Below are 18,695 nucleotides of genomic sequence, written 5' to 3' on the forward strand. Positions count from 1 at the left end.
ACAGTGCTAAAGTCCAGTCAGCTTAGACTACCCCTGCGCTTTTTAGAATAGACAAAGAGTCAACGAATTCTACTCAATTAATTGCAAATACTGTGAACCTTAATGGATGACGGAAGGTGACAATTCAGGGTTTGTTGGTACCTGTAGAGAAAAAGGACGTTTGCCTCACCTGGGCCTCTTGGTTCCTAAACCAAGCCATCCCCAAATCAGTCAGTTACAGCCAAACTCATCCATGCAATTCTGAAAGGTTTCTGAGGCCACAAGGGCACAAAGGGGGAAGTTATTAAAAGACAGAAACAAGTGGAATCTTTATTAAATTCTGCGAAAGGTATAAATAAGTTCTCATTAATTGCACTTGGAGCCTCTATAGGTTGATAATTAAAATTTTCAAAAAATTTAAAGAGTTAATTAGGCCCCAAATCCTGAGTCAGATTAATCAAAATAGGAATCTCAGTTAAGTACTAGTATTCAAGTCTTGGCGATAAACAGTTTGAAATCGAACAGTTAGGTATGTTATGCCTGAGAGTATTTTTGAGAATTCAGGTTTGATGAGAGGAGACTGACTTCACTATTTTACCACCCCTGTTAACAGTGGCCTAAGGTTTTCATTTATTTACTCTTTAAGTCCACACCTACCTCATCAAATGCTCAAAAACAAGGCTTCCTGCCTTCCTCCCGGCTTCCAGCTGTGGTTACAGAAGATTCCTTCTGTCCTTTGCAAGCCTTACATTTTACATCTAGTATGATGCTGTGTGGCATACTTAGGGAATCGTATTATATGGGAAATTACTTAACCACATGCATACTCAGAGATCGAAAGAACATGGTTGAGTGACAAAGCAGTCTTTTTCTCTATCAGAAGATTCTTAAAAACAAACAAACAAACAAACAAACAACCCAACAACCCAAATGAAAATATAAAAACCCCATGAAAGATTCATAGGAAGTTACTCTAATTTGGGCCGACATGGCTTATCTGAAAAGTGTATGCCAGGTAAATTCAGGGTGGCTTTTTTCTCAGGGTCTGGAAGCGTGAGAGTTTCTGGGGCTGACTTTTTCCGGGGTCGATCTTTGGGAACGGACAGAAATTCTGGTGCGTCTGTGGAGAGAGGTGTGGACGGAGCACTGGAAGGGGCACTGCGGACTGAGGAAGGCAGCAGGGGGATGCTCGAGATAGAAATCGCAGGAGGGAAAACGCCAATTTTCCTGTTGGTGGCTTCCTGAGTGGCTCGTTCAAATTCTCGGACTTCATCCATTGTCATGTCTTCAAAGAAAAAAAAAAATAGAAAAATGACCAGTCATTTAGAAGAGATGCAAATGGCTTTATCTCTACACCTGATTTTAAGGGAACTACGGGAACTGTACCATAAAGAGGTCTGTCCAGATTATAAACCAAAAGTAACACTGAAATGCTAAACCCTAAAAAAATTTTTTTTTTTTTTTTACTAAGGCAAACCTCTGGGGAAAAAAAAAAATTCCTTTATGAATATCCACCCAAGATTTTCCAAAGCATTCTTCAGTGAGTAGTTTAAATGTTCTGAATTAGAACTGATCAGCAGAGTACAGAACCAGACTCTGTGTGTGTGTGTGTGTGTGTGTGTGTGTGTGTGTGTGTGTGTGTGTGTGTGTATGCGTGGTGGGTATGGTATGATATATGGAGCTATTATTAGACCTATCTTTTCTATAAAGGGAAGGCAGTTAAAGCCATCAATGGCCCAGGAATGACACATATTATTACCTACTTTAGGTCATGCAAGTATACCTTTATAGGGTAAAACAGGCAAATCATCAGATTTTCTTCTTATTCAATAAATGTATTTTTTTGTATTCTGGGGGTTACTGGTTTCCTGACTGTGAACCCATCCTGACTATGTATCCATCCTGTATTTTAATTAATTCAGCTTAAAAAAACAGGTAAGATAATGACAACAACAAACCCTGCTAATTTTCCCAAAGCCAAGAAAAATAAAGCCATTTTTCAAGGAAACATACAAGAAAAAAAGCATTCAAGAAATAAACTCAGTGATGCCCCGTGTAAGAGGAATTGCCAGATGATGGGAGATTTTCTAAACACCTGAGATGTTTTTATTTAAGTGAGAAAGTAAAAAAAATATATCTATTTTAAATGTAAATCTTTCCCTAATCTATTTATTTCTTAAGCAGATTTTATTTTTAAGTAATGTCTATGCCCAACGTGGGGCTTGACCTCACAACCCTGAGATCAAGACTTGCTCACTCTACCAGCTGAGCCAGCCAGGACCCCACCCCGCCCTGCCGCTCCGGCCATATATTTAATGTATTACATACACTTGCTACCATTTAGACCTAATATGAAAATCACTGTGCTACAACACAGTGATGACTCCTCTATCATGGCCTTTTTTTTTTTTTTTTTTTTAATAGTTTGAGATCTCTAGTTTTCAAAACTCTACGGCTATTACCATCATCACTATTGTTACGGTTCTTATTAATCACTCTCTGGCTATCCCTGGTCCCCTTTGCCATTTTTCCTTACTGGGAACAGAGAAAATAGGTAACTGGGCTTATTAGAAAAAGCACTGAGTGGAAGTCTAAGGGCTTGTCCTTGAATAAAAGGTGAAAGCTATTGCCCATGGATTTTCTACATGTATTTTAACTTCCCACAGACCCGTTTTTCATTCTTGTCCTCTCCCATGCACCGAGTGGTAGAACCATGAGATGACAGTGCATCAGCTAGCAAGGCGCAATACATCCACTTTGGAAATATTAATTATGGAATGAATATTCATAACATGGTATTACTCATTAGGAGATATATATGCATATATGAGGTCATATCGTAACATGAGCAGTCCAGAAATGTTTCTTTGGGTGTTGAGTTTGATAAGTTCCTTATAGATTTTGGATACTAACCCTTTATCTGATATGTCATTTGCAAATATGTTCTCCCATTCTGTCGGTTGCCTTTTAGTTTTGCTGATTGTTTCCTTCGCTGTGCAGAAGCTTTTTATTTTGAAACCAGAAATATTTCTTAAAAAACTAAACCCTTAAGAGGATTTCTTGGGAGCAATTGTTAAAAGATTCTGAAAGGGGAAATTTATAAAGTAAATACAAAATTACGATCGTATCGATATCGTAGAAAATTTAGACTATAACAAGAAAAATTGTACCTATAAATTTACCACTTAAAAAATACTAAGACTATTAAACAAGCTAAGAAATGAGATTGAGTTTTTAAAAAAGAAGGATTTACTCCAAAATATAATTGAGACTCCCAGAAAAATTTTAGTCAATGGAGTATGTTTCTGCTATCATAAATAAATGTCATCTTGGAATATTAGACTTTCTAGTGGCTAGTATAATGCTCTACTCCACACATCCAGCAGGGGGCAGAGAGCATCCAAAATACAGAATTGGGTTTTTACATTCCCAGAGTCTCTTAGAAGTTCCCTTCCTTGAAGGCACTGAAACTGCTCAGTGGAAAAGAAGACTGTTATTTTCTTATTGCCGTGTTCATGGATGCTAATTTTGCATAATTTCAACCTACCACGTCCTGTCTGAGGTTGAGGATTTAAACTTTACTGAGCACGCATGCAGTTTTTATTTGTGACGGACAGCGGCCTCTTGATGTCAACTGTTTTTCATTATGATAGAGAAGAAAGACAATGGAAAAATAAATGGTCCCCAATTTGATGGAATTCCAAAGCATAAGGGAAATGTCGTCAGCACTCAAAATAACTGCTTTGTATAACTTCTGAGCAGATAGGCATCTCTTATGCTGAAGTCATGGGAACCACAGTGAATCTCAGCCAGAGAACACATGGGGCTTCCCCATGGGAGAACCATCTAGGTACCACTGTCTACATACATAGTAAACGGACTTTCTAGTGGTAATCATCACAGCAAAACAGAAAGAAAACCAAACAAACAGCCGTAAGCTATAAACTATAAGAGCCTGGAATGAGAAAAGCGCTTTGCTTAGTATCCCTGGGAATGTGGCATTTCTCCCCCTTTGCCCTGGCTTCCTTTGTCTGGTCACACTTCCAGCAAAGCAGCTTTCAGAGCGCGGCTGAGCGAGCGCTAGCATCTAAGATTCCAAAAGGAAAGGGAATAGAAAATGATGAATATTCAAGGACAGTGTCTTTAATGAGCATTTCCAATGTGGGCACAGGGACAGAGGAAAGGGGGAGGTCCTGCTGGGACTGGCCTGTGCATAGAGAGGAACACCCCAGTTAAGTCTACCCAACAGTTTTCCGCAAATCCAATCAATCACTGCGTGCAACATGGGGAGGAAAGGTCAGGGCCATTTCGGCCTCAAGGACAGCCACACACACCCGACAGGAACAAACGAGCCTTGCGGGGCACACACCAAACACATGCTCTAAAAACTGAACTAAGAATTTCCAAAGTGCAACCAAAGATCTTCACAATTCCGAAGCGCCCATTTACAACAATGGCCGTTGCTCAACTTTCCACAACTAGGTTACCAGTTTCTTAAAAATCTAGTATGTTCTGTCCTGGGGCATGGGCCAGCTGACAGGCAGGCTCAAGCCGATACCCAGAGAGATCACGGCTCTGGCCAAAAACACATACAAACAACTTGATGATTACATTTTCTTCGTTATCTGTATCTCCCCTTCATTCCCACCAAATGATTGGGAGGAACAATATTCAAAACGCTGACATACACCATGCAGTCAGCTCTCAATGTCCAATGTGCCACTAAATAACCTGTGGCTCTCTGAGTCTCATTTTAAGTCCCAGGCTGGACGTGCTACATGGCCCAGCACGTTCCCAGCTCACCACACCTTCACCGCTCAGCCAGTGCGTGCACAGATTGCACCCCATCTTGAGATGAACCCAAGTAAAAAGGAACTGATTGGCTAGAATAGAACAGCTATAAAGAGCCATAGAAAGCATTTCAAAGGAAATGTAAAGAAATCTCAAATACCAGATGAGTCACAAGCTGTCCCTTGAATGAATAACTTGAATGCTAACTACGTTCTTAAAAGTTACGGTCACGATGTTCTAGTTTTCCTAGGACTTCTGTTTTCACCCCTGTCTTCCTTCGTGGTGCAGGCCATTCACCAGCCACAAATGTTTCCACTCTCCACGTTCTTGGGTTGTAGGAGTGGAACAACCCCCAAATCAAGCGGCTTTTTGAAGGAGCGAAAAGTCGAGAGGGGGGTGACACTGTCCAGTTTAGACCCAGCTCAGGTTCCTCACCAACAGCCTCTGGGCGACGACGACATGTTTTTGTGGCAGGCGGAGAACTGAACGTTTGCAGTATTTCATATATCAGTTTATGTGTACGTTTGGTAAAGGGTGGGCAACATGTTTTAAAAATTCTACATACACTTGTTTGGGCATGGCTCTCTATGTCATCCACAGTGGAGGAATGCTGATTGCAAACTTTTATGTTGGTTTGTTCATGCATGTTTTTCTCGTATTCCCGAACATCATCCATTGTCATATCTGAAAAAAGGTCAAGACGTTGGCAACTACTGTTATTAAACGCAGACTTTCAAGGGGGAGACTTTAGGGAAAGAGGATAGCGGAAGCCAAAGAGAGGTTTAAAAAGCAGGGGATTCGCTAACTTTATGAAGAGGATGTCATAAAGTTAGCTACACCAGCCAAACGGGGGGTGAGTGCAAGGAAGTGAAGTTGAAATAGTCTTAGAACAGAGAAGAGTGGAAATTATTTAGGGGTGAATCTTGTAACGTGAGCTAGATGGGTAGAAAGTATTAGCACGTGGGCAGAGCCATAGCCTGAGATCTCCTAAAGCGATCGTTAGAAGATCCCTTCGGGAACGGGGTCAGGTTTGTTTGGTTTAATACTTACCTTTCATACACCCTTCAAAACAGATTTGGAGATTTTTTTAAGTCAACGCATTCGACCATAGAAAGGACACTTTCATTGCTAGTGCAGGAGACACGACATAGAAGGCAGACAAACGATGTTTACCGGTACAAAGGATATTGGGCGCAGTGCTCACACATGGATGTATTTCTGCACAGAATTCATAGTGTTGGAGAGTGCGGGTCTACATCGAACTTCAAGTCTAGTCTAACAGCTTGGAGATGGCTGGCATTACTTCCACCTACACTGATCTATAAATAAAATGGCACATGACATTATGCTTTTGGGTCTGAGTCTGTAGTTTTTCAGCATTTCAGGATAACGATCATCTCCTAATCTAGTGGTTCCCAGCAGGGGACAACTTTGTGACAGTTTCGGTTGTCACACCTGGGGTGGTGGTGCTACTGGCATCTAGGGGGTGGAGGCCAGTGACGCCACCGAATATCCTACCAATGCACAGCACTCTCCCCTTCTCAACAGGGAAGTGTCTGGGCCAAAATGTCAATGGTGGTAAAGGCTGAGGAACCCCCGTCTAAATCCAACTGACAAAAAGCTGAAACAAAGAACCCATTCAACTTCAGTATGTGAAATGCGTAAAAATAACAATTATTCTCACTTTCAAGATGGCTGCTGTTTTACCCTCAACTCCCCACCCCGCTCTTTGGTTATTTTACACCACGCTACCAGCAATCTTCCCAGACACAGGCATTCCTCTGTTGCTGTCATGGCAGAATTTAACTTCATGCCCCTCTACAATGAAGGTATGCTGAATAATTGGTTATGCGACCACCCCGATCACGAATTAGCTTGGTGGGGATTCAGAGAGGGTATTCACAGCTGGAATTTTTCCCTAAGTATTTGCTGCATCATGTGGTTTGCTGTCTTTTTATATCAATCCATGTATGTCATGTGAGCTTCTCTTCATCTCCACAGGGTACACTTGCCAGAACCCTGTGATTCAATTCAGTGTGGTCTGGGGCCAAGATGGAGGGCGGCTCTAAATCCGAACCTGGGCTATTTTATTTAGCTGATGACCCCCCTCCCGCCCACCCCAAAGCCATCAATCAAAAATACTGTCCATAAGCAATGTAAGTATCGAGGATGCTAAGCAGCAGTCTGGCCAGGCAAAGAGCATGCTTTTCTTTTAGAAAATCGAGGTAACTGGAAAGCAACAAAGAGACGCTGCTTTGTAATTAGAACAAACGTTATCTTAATTAACAATATTCTTTCAATACAATCAACTTTAACCTCAAAGGCTAGTTATCAACATTTCTTAAACACAAATACACCTGGAATGAATACTGAGGTCATTTTTAAGCTAAAACTTTGGGGACGTTTCTCTATATATGTGTTCATTAGACATTTCCCTCCCTCCCCTCCCTTCCCAGACACTGGCATGACAGTATTTTGGCAAACAAAAACAAAGGCATTGTAGTTTTTTTGTTCTAGTGAATCCCAACAGAAATCGTTCTTTATCTTTAATTAGCTCAACGTGAGGAGAAGGGTTTAACTGTGTAACCGTGTGCTTTCAGAGATATTTCAATTTTGTAGATGTGAAGAAGGATTTAACAACAAAGGTATTCATTACTGCCTTGTTCGTAATAGTGAGAAATGGAAAACAACCCAGGGGACTGATAGTAATATACAACCATTCAAAAGCGATGTAGAAGAAAATTAACACTATAGGGAAATGTTCTCGGTATATTGTCAAAAATTGGAGGTGAAAACACTGTATGTATTATATGAAATCATTTTTGTCAGAAAAGCATTACATACATTTTAAAAAGACTAAAAGGATACATTTCAAAATATTAACAGTGATTGTTTTGAGGAGTTGGAATTATAGGTAATTTTCATTTTCTTCCTTTTGTTTATTATTTCCTACATCAAATCTGCTGTACTTGTGTAAGAACAAAAACGAAGAACATTATTTAAAATCTATTGTTTGGGGTCAAATACCATCAGTTTGGGATTGGTAAGGAGAAAATACAGTTTTCTAGGGGCACTTGGGTAGCTCAGTAGCTTGAGTCTGACTTTGGCTCAGGTCATGATGTCGGGGTTTGTGGGTTCAAGCCCCGCTTCGGGCTCTGTGCTGACAGCTCAGAGCCTGGAGCCTGCTTCAGATTCTGTGTCTCCCTCTCTCCCTGCTCCTCCTTTGCTCCTGCTCTCTCTCTCTCTCTCTCTCTCTCTCTCTCTCTCCCAAAAATAAGTAATAAATATTTAAAAAGAAAAAAGAAAATATAGTTTTCTAGAATTTCTGCTCATTCTAGAAATATGGTGCCTTTAAACAAATTTTTTTTAAAGTTTACCTATTTATTTATTTTGAGAGATAGCACAAGCAGGGTAGGGCAGAGAGATGGGGAACAGAAAGAATCCCAAGGAGGCTCCACGCTGTCAGCACAGAGCCCGATGTGGGCCTCGAACTCAACAACCGTGAGATTGTGACCTGAGCCGAAATCAAGAGTCAGATGCTCAACCGCTGAACTGACTGAGCCATCCAGGTGCCCCACCTTTTTTGTTTTGTTTTGTTTTAAACGAAGAGTTACAAAACAAAGTTCCAGGAAATTTCACCTAGAAGAAGAAAATCTCCCAATTAGAGCACATAAGATTCCTGAGTTCTCCCCATGTACCATACATACATGCTTATGGATATGATGTAAATATTTTCAATATTCCTTAGTAATTTATGGAGAGCCTAATCAAGTGAAAATATTCCTGTTTAGTTTATCTGGTGAAATGCATTATGTCTTGCTTCTGCAAAGTATATTACCTCAAAATCTATATATGAATCAATTTTTTAGTGAATTCGATTGCACTGCCCAACGACAGATTATACTTTCAGAGATGATTCATCTTCATTACGGATTGATTTTCAATGATCAGAGAATGACTTCTAACAGTTTAGGTTCAAACCTTTTTATTTCCAGTTCATGTGTACTAAAACACTCTAAAAGGAAACTTATGTTAATTGTTTTGTAAATAGACCGATAAGTAATCACCCCTCAATATACGGATTTGGAAGGTCATAAGTTACTTTTCATAAATAACGTTTCTTAGATAAAAGGTTTTTAAATAAGTAACCCTGGGCTAGTTCCTTGATTTAAGAGTATGTTGTAACTAGTATGATGTTTCTGTTGGTAAGAAAGGTACATCATAGTATCTTTGACATTAGGCTGTTGGAAGTTTTAGGTGTGTGTGTGTGTGTGTGTGTGTGTATAACACTGATATGATCTGCTCTGGGAAGTATGCTGGGGGTATAAATGCCCTCATTACACTTCAGTGGCACAAGGCTTCCTCTCTTTGCCCTCTTGCGAGGCCGTTTCTTTCCTTCTCTTTCTTACCCTCCTTCGGATGAGGGGAGAGCTGATCCTGTCTCCTACTCCAGCCACGTGGAGGTCACACTGAATGTGGCCCAAATAGAACCTTCCCCCCTGCCAGATGACTGGGCTGAGATGGGAACCTTCTGCTTTTATTACCAGTCTGCTTTGTCCAAGAGGCTCTGGATCCAGGGAATTTGTTAATTGAGGAATCTGCTTTGATTTCTTCAGCTGTGAACTAAAGGCTTTCATTTAAAAACAAAATATAGGGGGTGTCTGGGTGGCTCAGTTGGTTGAGTGTCCAACTTTGGCTCAGGTCATCATCTCATGGTTTGTGGGTTTGTGGGTTCGAGACCCTCTTTGGGCTCTCTGTTGTCCGCACAGAGAGCCTGCTTTGGATCCCGTGCTCCCCTCTTTCACCCCTCCCCTGCAGCATGCACATGTGCTCTCTCTCTCTCAAAAAAAAAAAAAAAAAAAAAAAAATATATATATATATATATATATATATATATATATATATATATATATATATATATATTGTATTGGGGTGCCTGGATGGCTCAGTAAGTTAAGTGTCAGATTCTTGACTTGGGCTCAGGTCATGATGTCATAGTTTGGGAGACTGAGTCCCGCTTTGGGCTCTTTGCTGACCTCAAGGAGCCTGCTTGGGATTCCGCCCTCCCCCCCCCCCCCCGCCCCTCCCTCATTCGCATATGCACTCTCCCTCTCAAAATAAACATTAAAAAAAAAAATACGAAGAAGTGACATTAAAAAAATATATAATAGGGGCGCCTGGGTGGCGCAGTCGGTTAAGCGTCCGACTTCAGCCAGGTCACGATCTCGCGGTCCGTGAGTTCGAGCCCCGCGTCGGGCTCTGGGCTGATGGCTCAGAGCCTGGAGCCTGTTTCTGATTCTGTGTCTCCCTCTCTCTCTGCCCCTCCCCCGTTCATGCTCTGTCTCTCTCTGTCCCAAAAAAAATAAATAAAACATTAAAAAAAAAAAAAATTTAAAAAAATATATAATATATATACACCTCCACTCTATGAATGTTGGTCTGCTTCAACCATTTTCTGCTTTTTAATAAAATATGGATTTCAGTGACTGTTTATGAAATCACTCAAGTAATACATGAATTGTGTTCCACAGAAATAATTCAAATAATACTGATTTATATTGAGAAAAGAATTTAATTCCTTGTAACCTCTCCCACTAATCCTATTTTTTCTGAATATCACTACTGTTAAGAGTTTGAGGTACAGGCTTTTCTTTTCTATGAATTCTTTTTATGAATTCACATGTATATTACTACACATACATATAGTCTCACTTATTTCTACATTTATGGAATCATACTATATAGTACCCTATGCCATACATCTTACACATACTGTTCTTTTTCTTTTTAAATTTTTATTTTATTCATTCATTCATTCATTCATTTAGAGGGAGAGGGTACAAATGAACGAGGGGCAGAGGGAGAGAGAGAGAGAGAGAGAGAGAAAGAAAGCTCACCCAAAGTGGGGCTCAAGCTCATGAACCTGGAGATCATGACCTGAGTGGAAATCAAGAGCCAGATGCTTAACCAACTGAGCCAACCCAGGCACCCCATTTTCATTTTTTTAATGCATTTTTTTAAAAGTTTTAAGGGCACCTGGGTGGCTCAGTTGGTTAAGGGTCTGACTTTGGCTCAGGTCATGATCTCACAGTTCGTGAGTTCCAGCTGCAAGTTGGGCTCTGTGCTGACAGCTCAGAGCCTGGAGCCTGCTTCGGATTCTGTGTCTCCCTTGCTCTCTGCCCCTCCCCTGCTCACGCTCTATGTCTCAAAAATGAATAAATGTAAAAAAAAAAAATTAAACAAAATAAAGTTTTATTTATTTAAGTAATCTCTACATTCAACATGGGGCTTGAACTCATGACCCTGAGATCGAGAGTCACATACTTTACCAATGGAGCCAGCCAGGCACCCCTATACATATTGATCTGATTTGCTTTTTCCACTAATGGAAAATATACATATTTCCATAGTGGTATATATAGAACTAGCTTATTCTTTTTAACTGTCACAAACAATATTCACAGTATGGGTGTATCGTAATTTATTTGCTCATATTCCTATTAATAAAATAAACACTTAAACTGAGACTAATTTCTAGCTTTTATAAACAACACTATACTGAATAGCTTCTTTGTACCCATATTCAAGGGCACATGTATAAATAAACAAATTTCTATAATAAATTTCTAAAAGTGGAATTGCTGGGTCATGGGTTTTTGTACTTAATCATTTTTATAGAAACTGTTTATTTGTTCTCCCACTTTATCCAAAACAGAATATTTTCAAGATCTTAATTTTTTTGCTATCAGATGAACAAATGTCATATTTTGTTTTCATTGTATTTCTTGTGACTAGTATCAAAGTTATTGGTCATTTGTGCTTTTTTCTATGGTGTACCTATTAATGTTCTTTACCTTTTTTTTCTACTGAGTTGCTGGATTCTTTATTTACAGGACCTCTTTATACATTATAGATATTCTCTGTTGGCTACCCTATACTACAAATATCTTCCCCTCATCTTTCAACTTTGTTTATGGTGGCAATTTTTTTTCAATCGCTTTATTTTTTAAAGGAGGCAGGCTGACTTCACCGTTTGTGGAGGTAAGATCATATATTTGAAAGAACAGAAGTCAGTTGAACATACAGAGAAGTTACAAATGTCATGGGACAAAACGTCTGCAATCAAAAATTTTCCTTCATTGTATTGCATACCTACAGCAGCTAAAATTTTAATGGAGTTATATACTTTATTTTATTTAAAAATTTTTTTTAACGTTTATTTATTTTTGAGACAGAGAGAGACAGAGCATGAATGGGGGAGGGTCAGAGAGAGGGAGACACAGAATCCAAAACAGGCTCCAGGCTCTGAACTGTCAGCACAGAGCCCGATGCGGGGCTCGAACTCACGGACCGCGAGATCATGACCTGAGCCGAAGTTGGACGCTTAACCGACCGAGCCACCCAGGCGCCCCTGGAGTTATATACTTTAATTCAATGACCTGTCTAGTAGTACATGTTTTATTTCCTTCTACAAACATTTTCTCTCTACTTCTAAGATCTTCAGCCTAAACAGAAGCAATTTTTTCTTAATACTAGGTCAAAATGGAAGTGTTAAACAAGTGGTTGGGTTAGGGGCAGAGGGAGGCTCCAGCAACCATGAATGAAATTTGATACTCCTCGGCTCTAGCAAAATGGCAATTATCCTTTGGCGTGGTGGGGGGGGGGGGGGGGGGCGGAAGGGAAAGAGAGAATGAGGTAGGGGCAGAGAAAGAAGAGAGAGAATCCCAAAGCAGTCTCCGCACTTTCAGCACAGAGCCTGATGCGGGGCTTGAACTCACGAACCATGAGATCATGACCTGAGCTGAAATCAAGAGTAGGACGCTCAACCAACTGAGCCATCCAGGTGCCTCCTGCCTTTAAAACTCTTTACAATGAGGGGCGCCTGGGTGGCTCAGTTGGTTGAATGTCCAACTTTGGCTTAGATCACGATCTTGTGGTCTGTGAGTTCAAGCCCTGTGTCGGGCTCTGTGCTGACAGCTCAGAAGCTGGATCTTGCTTCGGATTCTGTGTCTCCCTCTCTTTCTGCCCCTCCCCCACTCACACTTTGTCTCTGAAAAATGAATAAACCTCAAAAAAAATTAAAAGAAAAATAAAGCTCTTTACGGTGATTATAAATTCAATACAAGCTTGTTATAAATAGCTTAGGGGTGGGCTCCACTTTTTTTGTAGTGAAAGTAGCCAATCCTCAAGTCTTGGTCAATTACCCTTTCCATGTAATTCAGACCCCTAAGATCTAGAACTGTAATACACAGTTATGATTTTTTTTATAGTTTTTAATTTGGGGAGGTAGAAGAGAGTCGCAGATCCCTTTGAAAATCTGATGAGAAGCTAGGAGTTCTCTCCCCAGGAAAATGAACACAGGCACACACACATAAAACGTTGTGTAATAGCCACGGCACTGAAATTCATACTTCAGGAAACTGGAGGCCATGGGAAAATAATGGCTTGGTGAGTTCAACCAGCTAATGCTAGTCTAGTCCCTCAGTAGGCTTCCTTCTCCACCTTGGGCTAGCTCCATTCATTTTTAGGCCTGCTCTAGGGACTGGAGAATAATTTCTAAGTCACTTTCATGAGGGACTTTCATCTATACTAGCAAGACTATGCCACCCTCCCCCCCCCACCCCCCACCCCAGTCTCATAATTTTTTTGGAAGGGTGACGATTTCAAAGACGTTCATGAAGTTCCATTCAATCATAGCCTCTCTTTGGCAATCCTCTTTGTGCCTCTCTCAAAATACCGCCAGATTTGTGAACCTTTTGTGGACATGGTTACACTTCACAATGAACATGAGCAGAATAAAATTTGTTTAGGGAAATAGTTATGAGACAGCCACGTGCTCAGACTCAGAAAAGATACAAAATTAATCCTTGGGTAAGAGAAGATCAACCACCATGTACAATGTCCTTCCCACCGACCCCCCTCTCCCCTTCTTTCTTCTTAATTAAGCACTGGAGGTGGTTGGCTTAATTAGAGAGAAAGACATTCAGGGGTGCCACTGCCTATGGTGTAGAGTTTGTGTTCGGTACAAACACATCGCCCGGGAGGCCAATGGGACTAAAATTCAGCCCTAAGCTGAGATCACCTGCTGAACCGGCCCAGAAGGATGTCTTTTTCCAATTCTCACAAGGCACCGAAGCCTACCAGTTGGCCCGGAAGACATCCACCATTCTCTAATCTGTTTGGACTGAATTAATTAAGTTGTCCTTGCAATCTAATCTGATTTAAAGTTGTTCTTAAACTTTAGCAAGTATCCGAATCATCTGGAGGGCTTGTTAAACCACGGATTGCTGGGCTATTCCCCCAGAGTATTTTATTCCGTAGGAGCCCAGAATTTGAATTTCTAACAAGTACCTGAGGTGGGGGCTGATGTTGGCCTGGGGACCTCACTTTGCACCAATGCTACAAACCATAGGCAAGGGTTTTTTAATTGTAACTTTATTATTATTTATTATTATTTTGTTTTACTTTGGACCTTTTCTGTGTCTACTAATGAGAGCCTCACTGAGCCTACTGGGACCAAAGAAAAATAAGTAACTTCAGGTAGCGCAAACTGAAGGGCCATCCTCATGGACAGTGACACACCCATTTCCCCCGAAAGGCCCACAGTCCCTGGGATCACCTTGAATAAGAGACTGAGAAGGCACTCTGTGGGCAGGGCTATTATGACTGAGCCGTCTGTAGCTGTGTAAGGAAGGAGCCACAGTTTTCCGGGCAAGCAGTTGGGGGGGAGGGGGGCAAGAATGCCAGTAATTTACATGAAATTGATGGGGTGGTTCCTAGACCCCTTGCCTAGTGAAAAGGCTGCCTATTTTGGTTGGAGCTAAGACTGTGTATACAGGGGGTGGAGACCTTCTCTGCAGAGTACATGGCTTCCCCATGGTCTACATCCACGAAACCACACACTGCTTTTCTGCACTCAGATACAGAAAGGCTTTTTGTCAATAGACTCCTTGAGTTGTTAATAGGTCCACCTAACCCATCCTGAGTAAATAGGTAGGCATTCTCCCTCTGAAAGCTCTCCAGGACTGGAGGCCTCTATTTTCCTTTGATGCATTAGTCTAGCTTTGGGCCCCCTGGAATGGTCTGAGATTTTTTTTTTTTTTTTTTTTTTTTTTTTTGGACTAAAAGACTTTAAGTCTCTTCCTTGCTCTGGCATGCCTGAGACAGAAAAGAATCAGCCCCCATTTTTTTGTACCCCAGCCGTTCCATATTGGATGCCCACCCACATTTTTTTTTTTTTCCTATATCCTGCCTCTACTCAAACCCTCTTTTCTGATCAACAGCCTTGAAGTGTTTTGTCCTCTTAATCAGGAACCAGCTACCCTTTTCGATGTTGCCTTTTCTGAAAAGACCTCTATGGCATTCTGGTACTGGAAGGAAATCTATCAAAGTGCCCTCCCTGTCTCTTGGTCTTCAAAGTGTCAGATTCTTGGCCCTTCAGGTCCCCATTCACTTGCCAATTATTCTTTGAATATCCTTTTGATATTCTCTTAGTGTTGGTGGCAAGGACACCACGAGCTTAGAGAAGTCCAAGTTCAGAGAGAGCAGCAAGTCTTCAGGATTTTTTGCGTCTACGCGCCCTCTCTAAGAAGCTGAGAAAAGCTCCGGGTGTGTGTGTATGGGGGGGGGGAAGCAGAAAGATTTGTTTCATGATCAGGGTAAGTAATCACAGGAGGCTCTCCCTCTACCTGCCTTGGGGAGACATCATGAAAATCATGACAATGTGACAAGCCAACATCTGCTACATGTAAGCAGGGTCCTGGGGGTGTGCGGTAAGAACGAACAAATGGTGATCTTTCAAAAGAATCTCTTCCAGAGGTCTGCCTTTGGACAAACCCAGGAAGATGCACTTGGCTCTCCAGAAGATGCAGATCTGGGAAAAATGCACACACACACGCGCACATACACACACAGACCAAGCCCTCCAGAACAAGGTCTTTTGAAATGTGGCTCGAGGCAGCTAATGACATTAATGACAATCATTTTCTTTGCCTGTTTAGTCCAATGTATCTTTTCATTGTGGATTTGATATCTTCTGCTAAGAAGAGGGAGGGATTGGTGGAACAATGACAGACAAGCACTAAAATGCAATGTAGGTTACACTGAGGACAAATTCAATTGACTTAGGAAGAGGCCAAGGAGGACAGCATTTCATTGGCTAATCAGATCTAACCCAAGTCACCAACTGGGTGTGTTCATTTCTATTTATAGTCAAGGACAAGAGCCTCTGATGACTGATTCTGGCAATGTAGAAGATTCATGTGGATGAAATGATAGTGCTGCGAATCTGGAAAGGGTGGTCCATCCATCACAGGATGAAGCAAACCTTATTTTCTTTTAGTGGAAATGTGCAGAACTTGTTTAACTCCTCCCAAATCATGAAAAAAAAAACGAATGAAAGAAAGAAAGAAAGAAAGAAAGAAAGAAAGAAAGAAAGAAAGAAAAAGAAAAAAGCCACAACAGTCTTAGTTAGGATGAAGGGGCACCTATGGATCCTTGCAGAATCCTTAGGTTTTTAGTGAGAGAGTATTGCAAAGTGTCCTGTGAATCCAAGGATTCACTTTCACTTGATATGATGCTTCAGACAGTTTTGATCTTGAATCGAAGTCTGGGATAAATCAGGATGGGTTTAAAACCCATCCAACAGAAGTACAGAGCCCTTGTGTTCTCAAGTTTGCCAGCAGCAAAGGTACGGAGGTCCTACTTATTAGTCAATAACTAAGTACAGTTGACCCTTGAACAATTAGGGCGTTAGGGGCGCCAACACACACATTCTCTCCTGTGGAATCGAAAATCCATGCGTAATTTTTGACTCCCTCCAATAGCCTACGACTGACTGGAAGCCTTACTGATAACATGAACAGCTGACGAACACATATTTGTATGTTCCGTGTAATCAATTCTGTATTCTTACCATCAAGTAAGCTAGAGAAAAGAAGATGTTAAGAAAATCATAAGGAAGAGGAAACACATTTACAGCAGCGTACTGTGTTTAGTGAAAAAGAAAATCTGCCTAAGTGGATCCACACAGTTCAAACCCGTGTTGTTCAAAGGCCAGCTGTACCGTGGTTATTTGAGACAAAGCTTCTATCGTTATATTCTTCTTTGTTATGTTCCCACAGACAGCGCTGCTTGCGATTCAGGGCGGAATAGTCCTGCCTTTGTTGTGTCTTTCTAGGTAGCATCTGAAGCCAGATGGGATGAAGGTGGGGAAGGTGACTTACCATACCACTCATCAACCCATGCAAAAGCCTGTCTATGTCCAATCAGCAGAATATCCCGGACCACCTAGAAAAGCAGAAGAAGGAAGGTGAAGTAATAACCACGTCTGACGAAAACGATCCGGAAAATAGGTTGTTCCCAATTCTAGGAATCCTGGCAATTACAAATTTCTCAATCACTCTGTCCATGGGACGGCAATTATAGTCTCATGGACACAGATACGGGCTCGTTCGCCCCGAGTCCTTCCATGGCGTGCTCTACTCGCTGTAAGTTAATCTCTTCATCTTGTTTGAAACGTGGACTGGCAGTGTATACACTGTGGACAACCTTACTTGGCAGTCGTACAGCAGGGGCTGGGATGGATCTCTAGGCTCATCACCCTGAGACTTTTCATTTATCTTTACCTAAAACAGGTTCAACTTTTCGCTTGTGGCACGGTGCGTGTCTCGCTGGTGCAAGGAGGTCCTAGGTGTTGGGAATCAAGAATGCTTTTCTGGATAGCAAGTGACTTCTAAGCAAAGAGCACTTAACTCTTCCCTGAGGAAATAACCTAAATATTGATAAAAAATTTTTTTTTTTTTAAATGTAATTGAAGGTGTGGGATACGAGATAAAGAAATATCATTTGGGGAGTGACTTTCACATAACAGAAGGGGAAAAAAGCAGTTTACACAAGTTATTATTGAAAGAGACGAAATAAAGGGACCTCAGCAGGTATAGAACAGATGGGGATGCTAAGCTTGGCTAGGAGACAAAAGGAAAGAAATTGTTTCTTGTAGTGACACGCAATGGCAATAGAAGACTAAGAAAGATAATATATATAGCTTGTGTGTATATGTGTGCCTGTGTGTAACCCTGTTCATGAGTTTTAATTTTATTTATTTATTTATGTATTTATTTATTTATTTATGAATGAATCTTCTGGTGCTCTTTTTGTCCTCTATAAATATGCCGCTTTACGTTTCTTGGACACTCACACGCTCCCTTCAACATTCCTTTCTTCCTGCCAAACAAAACCCAGCAATTGTCAAAAACCTCTCGCGAAAGGTTCAAGCACGTTTCAATAAATGAAGGAGTTTAATCTGGCGAATTTGCAGAAACAAGGGAAGCGTTTATAATGAAGTGTTTATTTCTCCATGCCTCTGGATAGCTGGTGAGGCTTTTATGATTTGGAAGGAGGAAATATGTCAAGAAAATAAGAAACAACATGAAACCATACACACTCAAGTGCTGACTGTCAAATTCATGGAAATGAAAAGAACGGCATTGAGCCATCAGTAAAATATACCCTATTACATTAAGCACAACACAGCTGTCTGCTGGAACCAAGAATTCAATAATGTGCTAATGGCTCGCTTTCGAACATTTTTTTCCCCCTTAACTGTGAATAGATTCTTAAAAAACAAAAGTATTCAGAGAAAGGCATCCCTGGTACTTTAAACGCACGCAAATACTAGCCTCCTATACTCATTAGCAGCTCCTGGGCCAGAGCAGGTGTGGTTAGGGGGTGTAGATAACACTTCCTTATATTTGGAAACGGGCATGCCTTTTACTAGAGCATAATTGCTACAGGTATTTTAAAGAAACAGAAGTCAAAACTAGCCAAAGTCATCGGGTGAGAAAAGAAACACAATAAGCCCTACAGCAATCTAAATAGGATTTGAGAAGAGAAAGGAGGATATGACAAGTGCTCTGTGTAGTGGC

At 41.0% G+C, this 18,695-nt stretch overlaps 1 protein-coding gene across 7 annotated transcripts in view; it reads right to left on the reverse strand.

Annotated features, from left to right (window-relative positions):
• Nucleotides 1-280: 280 nt before the first annotated feature.
• Nucleotides 281-18,695, reverse strand: part of PITPNC1 (phosphatidylinositol transfer protein cytoplasmic 1) — a 270,127-nt gene continuing 251,712 nt past the window's right edge. For 6 of the 7 annotated variants that reach the window (XM_086687793.1, XM_086687795.1, XM_086687794.1 and 3 more), the window contains 2 exons: nucleotides 16,995-17,058; nucleotides 281-1,264 (listed from right to left, as the gene is read on the reverse strand). In XM_086687793.1, coding sequence (XP_086543919.1) covers nucleotides 948-1,264; nucleotides 16,995-17,058 — 381 coding nt within the window. In that variant the 3' untranslated portion in view covers nucleotides 281-947. Of the gene's footprint in view, nucleotides 1,265-5,335; nucleotides 5,455-16,994; nucleotides 17,059-18,695 lie in introns of all 7 variants that reach the window. The other variant, XM_086687796.1, reaches the window with a different exon arrangement.

Source organism: Puma concolor, chromosome E1 (assembly GCF_028749965.1).
Source record: "Puma concolor isolate L17-30 chromosome E1, mPumCon1.1.hap2, whole genome shotgun sequence".
Lineage (NCBI taxonomy): Eukaryota > Metazoa > Chordata > Mammalia > Carnivora > Felidae > Puma > Puma concolor.